Consider the following 13655-nt stretch of genomic DNA (forward strand, 5'->3'; position numbering starts at 1 on the left):
TCATGGTTTCCCACTTGAGGCTTTGAATCACTTCCCGAGGACTGGCTGCATTCCAGCATGCTTCACTCAGGTTGTCGGCTGCAAATACAGAAAATGAGGGATGTGAGGGCGATCTGGCTGCGACATCTGCCAGGGTTGATTGCCGGGGTTGATGCGGCTGATTTGGCTGGCGAGGCAGGTGTCGGCTTCCTCCCTCTGCACTCCATGTGCGGCCCTTCCCAAGCTGCATACTCAGTCGAAGAGACAACCACTCCCCATAGAGGAGGACCATTTCCCAGTCAGGGAGTATGAGTAAGTGCTCTCCTCTGCTAGAACCTCCAAACCAGCTCTCAAAGAGAAGAGGATGGCTAATTTTATCAGAAAGGCCTTGTACTCGCAGCATATTGGCAGTCAACTTGTGATAGTGATGGCAGGAAGAGGTCAGAGCAAGCAGTCCTATCTTGAGCCAGGAAGCAGAGAGCAAAAGTGAGGTCTCACAGTGCTGTTTGAGGCCATGTCCCTGATGGATTCAGGACCACTACAAAACCGGGTCTCCTCGAGGTCCACAGCATCTCTCAGTAGCATCACCCTGGGTCCAAACCTGTAACGTATGGTCTCTTGGGTAACACCATCTATAGTCAAACTTTTTTTATAGTCAAACTGTTATCAGAAGCTCCTGGCTTTTGATTCTTTGTGGCTGGCTACTCCAAAACGTTATCAGTAGCCCTCCTAAAAGTGGCTCACCAATTACCAGGTTCTGGCCTGCTCACCACTCCTTCTGGGGTTAGACTCCAGGTTCTTCTCATTTCCAACAGAGAACTGAATGAAGTAAACAAAAAGTAGTAGCAAAGTTCATTTGAAAAAGAATGAGGGAGAAACTTGCTCTGCAGAGCAAGCTTTGGCCAGGTAAAACGGGGAAAAAACAAGATAAAGAAAACCCTTGGAAAAGTCAGGGTGGGATATTGTGAGGAAAGCCACAGTAGTATTCTCTTCTTGACATTTGTGTCTTTTTCTACTGTCTAAATCTCCAGAATATCCATGAGAACATTGACTTCTGAGTCCTACACCCCAGGACAAGTCCATCCTGTTGAAAATCCATTCAAGTTCTCACAAGAAATCCAAATGCAGGGCTTTGGGACCTGTTCTGTGTACAAGTTCCAGTATCTGTAACTAGCAGGTCATGTCTGCTCCCTAGACAGTTTTTGCCACACCCTCCTCTCCTATTTCAAAACCACTGGTTGTGAAAGAGAGAGGGAGAAAGACAGACAGATGGACAGACAGAGATTGATTTTAAATTATGAGGAATTTGCTCATGTCGTCGTAGAGGCTTGGCAAGTCCAAAATTTGCAGCGTCAATCAGTAGACTGGAGACCCAGGGAAGAGTTGATACTACACTCTGAATCCAAAGGCATCCTGCTGGCTGAATTCCCTCTTCCATGGGAAGTGGATGTTTTCAAAGGATCAAATAAGGCCAACCCACATTAGGAGGGTAAATTGCTTTACTCAAAAGCTACTGATTTAAATGTTAATCAACTTGCTACCACCCATCGTCTTACACCCCAAGAATCTATTCTCACTGCAATAAACGGGTGTAAGTTACCCAATGCCCCTGAAAAGTACCCTAAAGGTTAATAGCAGGTAAAGGAAAAATCTTCAAAAAAAATCTATGAGCACTCAGGATGAAAATGAGAGTAAGTGGTATTTGATCGAAGACCCCTGCAGACCTTTTGGAATTTCCCAGCTCAAGGAGGCAGAGCTTCATTCTGAGCTCTTGCAGCCAGGAGCACAGGGTCTCTCTCCCCCATCCCCAGGCCAGTGCACTTCAGCATTGTGCTTAATGCGTCCAGCTTTCCTGTTGCTGAGTTTGAGTCCTAAGTGAGTGCACTTGGGAGGCAGAGGCTTCATTCTTCTTCCCAACCCACATCTGAACATGGCTTGCTGAGAACACTGGGACCCCAAGCGGACTGTGTTACTTTTATGGCTATGATGCCATGCTAGGAGAGGTAACCTGAATGTACCTCAACTTTCTGTGCCCCTTACCTACCCACCTACCGACCCAGCATGACTTCAGCACCTGGAGCGAGTGTCTTTCAGAATGTTGTCATTGTTCCCACCCTCATCTCCAGAGCACTGGCTCAGGGATTTTACCTAAGAGGAGAAGCAGGCCATGAACAGCTCTTGATCTCTTTCCTAAGAAACTGGCTTAGCCAGCCATGCTGGGATATGCCTGTAATCCAAGCACTCTGTAGGCCAAGGCAGGAAGATCACCTCGGGTTCAAGGCCATCCTGGCCACCTCATACTGAGTTCAAAGGCAGCTTCAACTACATAGGGAGACCCTGTCTCAAATGAAAAGAAAAGAATCTGGCTTAATAGGCAACACTGTATGAAGTTTATACCTGAGAGCACTCTCGAGAACCTTGGAAGCTCAGTTGAAAGACAACTGTGAAGAGATTCTTGCATGTAATGAACATCATCTATTGGAGGCTAATTGCTCTGCCAGAGAAAGCTGGCAAGTGAAACAGAGGAGCCCTTCTCAGGGCCAGAATACATACCAAACAAGAACCTCACAAACAATTCCTTTAAAGGACTTACAATGTGAGTCTCTCGAGAACCTTGGAAGCTCAGTTGAAAGACAACTGTGAAGAGATTCTTGCATGTAATGAACATCATCTATTGGAGGCTAATTGCTCTGCCAGAGAAAGCTGGCAAGTGAAACAGAGGAGCCCTTCTCAGGGCCAGAATACATACCAAACAAGAACCTCACAAACAATTCCTTTAAAGGACTTACAATGTGGTTACAGTCTTTGGTAGAGAATTTGTGCTCTATCAGAACATTGGGACAATCAATCACCGGAGTTGTACAGCTAGTGTGTTAAGAGTGTAAGAGATGCCTTCCCAGCTCAAGGGCATGTCAGGTGGCTATGGGCATTCCCAACATGTACCTGCATGAGGAACATCACAGGCTCAACACTGTTGTGGAAGGGGCCCGAGGGGTGGATTTCACTGAAACACAGTCATGACTAAATAAGTAAATGAGCAGATAAATAAGCAAGTTGCAGAGGAAGAGGGACCAATAACCAGAGAGGTGATATTTTCAAAATGTCCATTTTACAACAAAATGAAAGTGGAAAGGTTGCACAGAATCAGGCTATCGTGACTCACACACCAGAAGAAGAGCACTTGGTAGAGACAGCCTGAGAAAGAGTAAATGTCAGATTCAACCTAAATACTTCAAAGTAGGTATTATAAAATGTTCACAGAAGTCAATGATAGCATTATTAAATAATGAAATGAAGTAGGATGACAGTGCCACATCAGATTGAGAAGGAGATAATCTGCTGGGAGATAAAGTGTTAAAGAAATCTTTAAAACAAAGGCAGGCCAGACAAGGGTTTTCAGAAGAGAATTCCAATAGTGCAACAAATAATGCCCAAATCAATAAATGGGGTGCTACCAAGTTAAAAAGCTTCAGCACAGTGAAGGAAAGAACCAACAGAGTATAGAGAATTGGAAATTTTTTCTTGCCAACTATGTATAGGTAAGAGGATTTACCATTAAAATATACAAAGAACTCAACAGAAGCCGGTGTGGTGGCACACGCCAGTAATCCCAGCACTGAGGAGGCTGAGAAAGGAGGATCTCTGCGAATTGGAGACCACCCTGGGAAACACATTCAGTTCCAGAGAAATCTGAACTATATAGTGAGACTCTGTCTCAAAAAACCACAAAATAAAAACCTCAGAATTAGACCCCACCAAAAAAACCAAAAGAGCCAACAAAAAAATAGGCAAGTGAAATGAAGTCGACTTTGTAGAACACATGGCAATTACATGTGGAAAATAGATACATGGAATATGTTTAACATCACTGACCCGTAGAGAAACTCAAAGAAAAAGAATATTGAGATACCATCTTACATCAGAAACAATGGCTAATATCAAGAAATCAATAACAACAAATGCTGGCAGTGATGTGGAAAAATGTAAACCACATTGGTGGTGGGAATGTAAACTAGTACAAACACATTAGAGCTCCCTTTAAAAATGAAATAGAAATTCCATTGCCCCAGCTATTTTCCTTCTAGGAATCTCCCTGAAACGATTAGGTCATCATGTTGCAATGAGACATTCATACCCATATTCACAGCACCACGATTCATTAGAGCTAAACCTTGGAAATGGCCTATATGCCCAGCAACAGATGAATGGCTAAACAAAGTGCGGTATTTACACACGATGTAATTCTGTTCTGCCATGAAGAAAGATAAGCTTGAGGCATTTATAGTTAAATGGATGCACCTTGAGAGCATAATATTGATTGAAATAAGTCAGACAAAGAAGCTTATTTGCATAACTGTTTTCTATGAGAAACTCAAATATATAGCATGGGAGTAAATAAAAGATAAATAGGAAATAAGGAGATCTTTTCCAAACAGATGAAGGGAAGGGAGGGAAGGAAGGGAAAAAGGACGGGGGAAAAACAACTGGGACAAAAAATGAAATAGGGAGGAGACCAAGAGTTGGAAGGAGCAGGGTGGTTTGGGGAGGGTAGAATTAAGAATTGAGTTGTTATGTACTTATACCAACTCCCTAGGAAAAATGTAATAATTGTGTACTGCAAACATGTACTCCTATAAACAAATAAATGCATGAATAAATGAGAGAGAAAGAGCCAGATAGAAATTCTCAAGTTGGAAAATTCTGTAACTGAAATGAAAAATTCATTACAGGAATTCAATAGACTTGAATTGGTGGAAGAATATGCAAGCTTGAAGGTTTATTAGTAGAGTTCAGAGAAGATGAAGAACAGAGAGGAAAATACAATAAAAAAACAAAGACTGAAAGAAATGTGGACAGTGTAAAGTTCACCAGATATACATTATCGGAGTAGTAAAGAGAAAGGCTGGAGGGGAAACAAAGACAGAGAGAAAGAGACAAAGACAGAGACAGAGACAGAGACAGAGAGAAAAGCCAGATTATAAATTATTGGCTAAATTAAAAAATGCCTGTAGGGCCAGGGCCAGGGATTTAGCTCAGTGGCAACATGCCTGCTCTGTGAGCACAAGGTCCTGAGTTCAATCACCAGTACTACAAAAATTTAAATAAATAAATATGATTAAATACATATTTATTGACTGAAATGGAACAGGACATGAAAAACAAGGAAGAGTTGTTTGACATGGCCAGACGTTGGCATTATGGAATACATTTCTTTCTTATTTAACTTACCCATATTTCTACTGTAATGTAAACCTAGATGAGAAGAGAGAAGAAATTAGGGCAAAGGAATGGAAGAATTAGGATTTCCTGAAGCTCTACATAAACCCATCTTTTCTTTCCTCTTTACCAATTTCATCTTCCTTTTAGATGTACTTCACTCAAAGTTTCCATGTAAGAAAAAGTAAACAACCCCAATCTTGGAGAGCCATCCCCGCCCTCACAACTACTGGTCTTGGTGCTCATCCTAAGGCCACACAAAATTCCACAGAATATCAATATCAAATAAGCCCACTATGACTGCGAGAGATCAAGACAAATTAAGACCAAGCTCTAATCACAATGGAGCATAAATCTATGAATATTGTCCTGGCCACAAAAATGACCAAGCACTGCCACCCACACTGGCTCATATGTGCAGCTGAACTTCTTTGCCAACCACACCTTCCCTCCTTCCAGATGAGATGTATTAAGATATTCACGTCTACAGCAAGCCTCAACATCACTCCTCGTCACTTCACACAAGTTCAGGGCCTAGAATAAATCCTCAGGCACACTTACAGTGACAAGCCTCACTATTCCCCACAGGTACACCTTCTCCTTTGTTGTAATGAGCAATACAGCAAGCATTTTCAGCAACAGTTGTGCTTCCAGTGGGTTTTGTCCACCGGATACTGACAATTACGATGGTCATTTGATCTAAGGGGCTCTTTCCATCTTTAACCTAAAGAGTCTATATGAAGGGCTTTATTCTCCCTAGGTAGATATTAGATGCTTCTTTTACAAAGGATAAATGCTAACTTTCATATAGCAGAAAAAACAAAACAGATTTTCTGGAAAATTAGTTTAACTTTTCATGATTTCCCTAGCCTATATCATCATTAAGTAGAGAAAAACTTTATTGTAATGACTTTTCCTAGAGCCCTTTTCATGTCCTTATTTCTCAGGCTGTAGATGAAAGGGTTTAGCGTGGGAGTCACCACTGTGTACATCATGGCAGCTGCGGTATCTTTCTCTGCTGAATGAGACGATGAAGGATTGAAATACAGAGATATTATGGTGCCATAGAAGAGGAAAACGATAGCCAGGTGGGAGCCACAGGTGGAGAAGGCTTTCCATCTTCCTCTCCTAGATGGGACCCTCAGGACAGCCCACACTATAAGGATATATGACACCAGAATACAAGTAAATGGAGCTATCATGATCAGCCCTGCTTCATAAAGAATTATCATTTCATTGAGATGTGTGTCTGAGCAGGAGAGTCTCAGGAGGGGAATCACATCACAGTAGAAGTGGGGGATCACATTGTCTGCACAGAATGAGAGCCGAGCCGTCAGCAGGGTGTGCAACAGAGCATTCAGGTTGGCAACAACCCAAGATCCAGCCAGCAGCACAGCACAGAGCTGATGAGTCATCTTTATGGTGTAATGTAAGGGGTGGCAGATGGCAACAAAGCGATCATAGGCCATCACAGCAAGGAGGAAATTGTCCATGTCAGCCAATATAATAACAAAATATATCTGTGTGAGACAGCCAGAGAAGGAGATGGCCTGGCTGCCCAGCATGTGATTGGCCAGCACCTTGGGGACAGTGGTGGAGGAGAAGCAGATGTCCACAAAGGACAGGTTGCTGAGGAAGAAATACATGGGGGTGTGTAGGCGAGTGTCGGTGCTGATGGCCAGGACAATGAGCAGGTTCCCCAGCACAGAGGCCAGGTACATGGTCAGGAATAGCACGAAGAGGAGCTGCTGCTGGGGCTGCATGGAGAGGCCCAGGAGGAGGAACTCAGAGATGCTGGACTGGTTCAGGTTTCTCATAGTTTTGCGTGCATTTGCAAAGGAGAGAGATTGAGGTCAGAAATGCAGAACCTAACTGCTTAGATGGAACAAGTCTTGTTCTATCCTTTGTCACATTAGCCAATCTTCATTAGAGCTGCTGAGTCTTTCAACTCTCAATCCCAGATGACAATGGCCCAATGAACACATTCTTTTACAATAGCAAGATATGAAGTTAAAACAGCATATAGAGGCACACAGCTCTTCGCTGCAATTATGTAGATCTGTTTTATGGAGGTCTGTGCTAAGCATTCTCCCACTCTTTGGCAGCTCACAAGGACAAGAGAAACAACTGATTATGACTGTGGTTATCTTAAGCTCCAGAACATGGATTCACCAACCTCATTACTCCCTGGTTAGAGAAGGGTGAGCAAAGGTGGTTCCTCAGAGAACATCCTTTACTAGTAAAGAAGTACTAGCATCTCCGCTGTTTTGCTAGGACCTGCAGAGACCAGTGCTGGTATCATCCGTGCCCTTCACCTTGGGGTTGTTGGTCAGTTCTCTTCTTTACTGTAAGGATTGGAAAGTCTCAGAGACAGAGGCAGCTTCTGAGCCAGACAAGGCAAGATAGTCATGTCCTAATCTTTGCTGTGGGAAGGATGTTTGGGTGATTCATAGAGTTATTTACAGTAGCATTTATAGCCAGTGGGACTAGATTCCTAAGGGTCTCATTAGAGATGAACACAAAGTAATTGTCCCCCCTATTTCCTGATCCCAGTGGACCAACAAGGATCACAAAGTTTATCATCTAAGTCCTGTGTCAGAGCTTGCAGATAAAGCAATCTGATGAGACACGTGTTTCAGAGAAATATCTTAGATCTCAAAATTGCATAATCTGCTGATCTCAGATTAAATTTATGGGTTTGGCAAGTCAATTGTTAAAATGTTTTCTTCTACTTTTCCTTAGCTGAGAGATTGGGGCTATTTCAGTGTTACTGGAGTTCTTCTAGTTTTCCTTAGCTGAGAGACTGGAGCTATTTCAGTGTTATCGGAGTAAACCACTCCACCTTATTTCTGGTATCTTGTCATTTACTGCATACAGTTAATGCCACATTTGCAGACAGGAGGCAGGAGGGGGACAGTGAGGAAAAGGTAGCAGTACAAAGTTGAACTTGATCCTTTAAAGTAGTTGATGTAAAGAGTAATCTTTTTGTAATTAGATAGGGAGTGATTTTTTGTCTTTATTAAGTTTGTTGGTATGTTTTGGGTATACAGTGCAGTTAATTCATCTTTGGAATCTTGTAGTTTTACGTGACTTATCTTGGTTATTTTGCCCCATTGTCCAGCCATCCCTTCAACCTCACCACCCTTTCCAGATTACAAACAAATTGTTTCCACATTTTTCCTTTTCACATATTTTTTCTTTTCCCTTTTTACTTTTCCCCTACCCCTCCAACTTCATCTACCTTTTCAGACCTTTTCTTTGTATTACGCTATATCACGGGTACATTTTGATCCTTATTCACACTTAGTTTTTGACACAGAGAAACTATTCAGTATTTACACATGTGTGATTTATTAATTTCACTTATGAGTATGCCCCCCATGTGCATCCATTAGCTATAAATATATCTAAGTTGTCATTCTTTATGGCTGAATAGTACTCCATTTATTAAAAACACATTTTTCATTCAGTCTCCCGTTGATGGGCAATTGGGCTCTTTCCAAGTTTTACCTATTACAAACTGTGCCATTGTAAAGATGGGTGAGCATATATCAGTGTGCTATCATTGTTTAAATCATTTTGGGAAAATACCCAACAGAGGAATAGCTGGGTCAAGTGGGACTTCTCATCCAAGTTGTTTGAGGTATCACCATATTGATTTCCGCAGTGGTTGCACCAGTCTGCACTCCCACCAACAATGGAAAAGGGTTCCTATCTCCCCCAACCCTGACAGCATTTCTTATTCATTAAATCAACCCTTCTTTTAAATAGCAGCCATTCTTTTGGGGTGAGATGGAATCTCAGTGTTGTTTTCATCTGCATCTCTCAAATGACCCATGATGTGGAACATTTTTTCATGTTTATTTGCTGCTTTTACTTCTTTGTCTGAGAAATGTCTGTTCATTTCCGAGGCCCATTTTTGTTTTGTTTTGTTTTGGTTTGGTTTGGTTTTTAATTTTTTGAGACAGGGTCTCACTATGTAGTTGAGGCTGACATGCAACTCACTATGTAGCCCAGGCTGGTATCGAACTCACAGTGATCCTCCTGCCTCAGCTTCCCCAGTGTGCGCCACCACACCCGGCAAGATGCCCATTTTTGAATTGGGTTTTTGTATTTGGGAAATCTGGGTTTTTTTAGTGCTTTATATATTCTAGATAGTAGACCTTTTTCTGAGGAACAGCGGGTGAGAATATTTTCCCACATTGGGGTTGTCTCTTAGCTCTGCCTGTGATTTCTCTAGCAGTGCAGAAGCTTTCATTAAAGAAGATATCCCACTTGTTGATTCTCTATACTGGTTCCATGCTACTCAGGATTTGTTCATAAAGTCTTTGCTGATGCCAATATCTTCAAGTGTTCTACTTAATTCATGTACCAGCAAGTTTAGTGTTTCTGTTTTAATATTTATATCTTTAATTCACTGGATTTTAGTTTAATGCACCATCAAAGATGCTGGTCTTGTTTTAATCTTTAAGAAATTAAAATCCAGTTTTTCCAACACCATTTATTAAAGAGGCTCTCTTACCTCCAGTGAAGATGGTTGGCACCTTTGTCAATGGTGAGGTAGCTGCAGGTGAGGGATTTAGATCAGTGGCACTGCCCCTTGCCTCCCAAGCTCAAGAACCCAGTCGATCCCCCAAACACCATCCCCTCCCCAAAAAGAGATGAGGTAACTAATATATAAGGAGTTGGTTCTCCATCTTCTAATCTGTTCCATTCCTTCTCCGGTCTGTTTCATTGACAGTACCGTGCTGCTTTTATTACAGTGGATTTGTAGTATAGTGTTAAAAGTTGGGGATTGTTATATGCCCTGCCATGTCTCTGTTGCCTAGAATGTCTTTTGCTAGTCTAAGTTTCTCCTGACTCCAAATGAATTTTAGGATTGTTTTCCCTAGTTCTGTGAGATATACTGTTCAGATTTCAGTACTGATTGCACTGACTCTGTTTAGCAATTTTGGAAGTATGGCCATTTTCAATATATTGATTCTTCCTACACAGGAACAAAGGATGTCTTTCCATTTTCCTATATCCTCTTAAATCTCTATTTTCAAAGTGTCGTAGTTTTCAATTTAGAGGTCTTTTATTTCTTGTGTCAGATAGATTCCTAGATATTTCTCTCTTTTTTTGGATTTATTGTGAAAAGGATTATTTCCCTAATTTAGCTTTCAGTGAGTCTGTTTTTTGTATACAAGAAAGCTGTCAGTATTTGAGTGTTTAACTTATATCCAGCTACTTCACTGAATCTGTCAGTGAAGTCTAGAAGTCTTTTGGTGGAGTTTTTTGGGTCTTCTATGTAGAGTATCGTATTGTCAGCAAATAATGACAGTTTAATTTCTCCTTTCCTATCTTTACTGCTTTTATTTCTTACTCTTGTCTAATTGCTGTGACTAATGTTTCCAAAACTATACTGAATGGGACTGGTGATAGTGGACATCCTGGTCTCATTCCTGATTTTAGTGTGGAGATTTTCGGTTCTAGACCATTTATTATGATGTTGCTATTGGTGTCTCATACATAGCCTTGATGAAGTTGAGATAAAGACCATCTATTCCAATTTTCTGCAGGGTTTTTATCATGAATGAGATTGAATTTTGTCAAATGCTTTTTCTGCACCTATTAAGATGATCACGTTTTTTTTCATTGCCTCCATTCATATAATGTATTACATTTATTGATGTACGTATGTTGGACCATCCTTGCACCCTGGCATGAATCTGACTTGGTCAGAGTGTATGATCTTCTTGATTACCCTCTGTATTCTGTTTGCAATATCTTATTGGGGATTTTAGCATCTATGTTCATTAGGGAGATTGGCTTGCAGTTCTCTTTTTCGTTGCGACTTTCCCTGGTTTTAGAATAAAAGCAACACTTGCTTCCAGGAGTATATTTGGAAGTATTGCTTCTCTTTCAATTTCACTAAAAAGTTTAAAGAGTCGTGGCAATATTTCTTCTCTAAATTTCTTGAAGAATTCAGAAGTGAACCATCAGGACCTGGGATTTTCATGTTGGTAAACTTTTAATTGTATTTTCAATTTCACTGAATATAGTTTGGAGTGATATTCAGGAGTACATAGCATGCCACGATTGAGAAGCTCCATGCTCCTAGAGTAGACTTCTGAAATGACTTCCCATCTTGCAGTGGCTCACAGTTCTCTGCTTATGGCACTACAATCGATAAACTCTAAGGAGTGTGGACTCCAGCCACCCAATGTATACTCTATCATCCCCTCCCCACTGAGGTGTTGATGTTTATTGTTTTTGCATTGTGTTTTTTTGTTCTTTACACTACTAGGGATTGAAGCCAGGATCTTTGCACTGGGCCACATCCCCAGCCACTTTCTTTATTAATTTTTTGGAATATGGACTCACTAAGTCACTAAATTGCCCATGTTGGGCTCAAACCTGTGGTTCTTGCGCCTCAGTCTCACAGAGTGCTGGGATTACAGGTGTGTCTCAACACAGTAGGCCCCAGTGAGAATTCATGATTGGACAGGGATGGGGAGCTGAAACTGTGCTAGTACACCATTCTCAGTATGACTTGATTTGTACATGTAAATGCAGAAGCTTGCATCTTTCTTCTGGCTGACTCACAGATGAACAATGAAATGTCTATAGATCCAGCAAAACAATGAAAAAATGTACAACCATACAGAGAAGTAGAGATGAACTGGAGTAAGGATTGCTGGCTGCCCAGTTCAGGGTTCAAGACATTTTCTGAAGACAGACTAGAATCTATTATTGCTCACAGTTATTTGTTGCAAACAAAAGCCAGGTACTTCTGGGTCAAATCAAATAAAAATTTTATGAGAATGATAAAGGATATCTAGTTGTTGGAGAACCAAGCTCAGAAAACCACACAGTAGCCATAGTGACCCAAATCATGCCACGTGAGTGTTGTCATTAACACATCAATGTCGTTACTTCCGAGAGCATAGACGTTGCTGTGTGTACCTTTGACAGTTATCCTCGATTTTCTCTTCTTTTCTTTTTCACCCCCACTGGGTATTGAACTCGGGTTGATCTATAGGCGTGCAAAGTGCTCAAAAAAAAGAATTGACTTTTGAAGACATATGAATTATAACCAAATGTCATCACGTATTTTGAGGAGTGGGGTCCTACCTAAGCCAAAATTCATGGATAAGTATGTACTGAACATAGTTATTCTAAATTCCTTGAAGAAACTGACAACTAGATCGCTACATTTCAGTGAGTTGGTAAATACTTCTTTGCCTGGAAAAGAGAGGTCCAGGGTACCTTTGTCAGTTAGAGGATATACTTGTGCTGAGCACTGTTCATAGAGCCCCTTTGTGGTCTCTGTTCCTCAGACTGTAGATGATACGGTTTAGTTTGGGGGTCACCACTATGTACAGCACAGTTGCTATGGTGTCCTCAGCTGAGTGAGAGGATGCAGGGTTGAAATACACAGCAACGATGGTGCCGAAGAAGAGGGAGACCACAGACAGGTGTGAGCTACAGGTGGAGAAGGCTTTCCATCATCTCTGCATGGACCATACCCTCAGGACAGCATAGTTCATGCACATGTAGGAGGCCAGGATGCAGACAAATGGATGATCATTATCAGGGCACCCTCACTAACAATCATGGCGTCGTTCAATTGTGTCTCTGAGCAGGAGAGTCCCAGGAAGATGGGCACATGACAGAAGAAGTGGGGGATCACAATGTCTGCACAAAATGAGAGTTGAGCCATCAGCAGGGTGTGCAACAGAAGATTCAGGTTTTTGGCAACCCAAGATCCAGCCAGCACCACAGCACAGAGCTGATGGGTCATCTTTCTGGTATAATGTAAGAGGTGCCAGATGGCAACAAAGTGGTCATAGGCCATCACAGCCAGGAACAAGTTCTCCATAACAGCAAAGATAATAAGAAAATACATATGCATGAGACAGCTATTGAAAGAGATGGCCTGGCTGCCAAGCATATGTTTGGCCGGTACGTTGGGGACAGAGGTGGAGGAGAAGCAGATGTCCACGAAGGACAGGTTGCTGAGGAAGAAATACATGGGGGTGTGTAGGCGATTGTCTGTGCTGATGGCCAGGAGAATGAGCAGGTTCCCCAGGACAGAGGCCAGGTACATGGTCAGGAATAGCACGAAGAGGAGCTGCTGCTGCTGGGGCTCCCTGGAGAGGCCCAGGAGGAGGAACTCAGACATGCTGGACTGGTTCAGGCCTCTCATGATGCTGAGCCCAGAAGACAGAGAATTCAAAACCCAAACAAGATGATATGGATATGATTGGGCTCCAGGAAGGATCCTGACTGTAAGTCAGTTGATAGAATTGCTCATGACATTGTGCCCACCCCCACCACACTTTTATTCCTACCATTTAGTTTTGATACTTTTCTTACTTGGGTCAGTGAGACTCTGCTTGTATCTCTCTGTTCTTCCTCCACCCCAGATCTATCTGAACCATTAGTAGCTCATAGAGAGATAATACAAATGCTCA

At 41.9% G+C, this 13655-nt stretch overlaps 1 protein-coding gene and 1 pseudogene across 1 annotated transcript; both read right to left on the minus strand.

Moving 5' to 3' along the window:
- Nucleotides 1–6077: 6077 nt before the first annotated feature.
- LOC104876230 (olfactory receptor 1361) lies at nucleotides 6078–7013 on the minus strand. Its single transcript, XM_010644188.2, has one exon. The coding sequence runs from the start codon at nucleotides 7011–7013 to the stop codon at nucleotides 6078–6080; it is 936 nt and encodes a 311-aa protein (XP_010642490.1).
- Nucleotides 7014–12224: 5211 nt separating this feature from the next.
- On the minus strand, nucleotides 12225–13387 carry LOC104876144 (annotated as a pseudogene).
- Between the last annotated feature and the right edge of the window lie 268 nt (nucleotides 13388–13655).

The sequence above is a fragment of the Fukomys damarensis genome, unplaced genomic scaffold (assembly GCF_012274545.1).
Source record: "Fukomys damarensis isolate Sample0158 unplaced genomic scaffold, DMR_v1.0_HiC HiC_scaffold_34, whole genome shotgun sequence".
NCBI lineage: Eukaryota > Metazoa > Chordata > Mammalia > Rodentia > Bathyergidae > Fukomys > Fukomys damarensis.

Coding starts and splice junctions, on each gene's coding strand:
- LOC104876230 (XM_010644188.2), bottom strand. CDS start 7,013: ATGAGAAACCTGAACCAGTCCAGCATCTCTGAGTTCCTCCTCCTGGGC.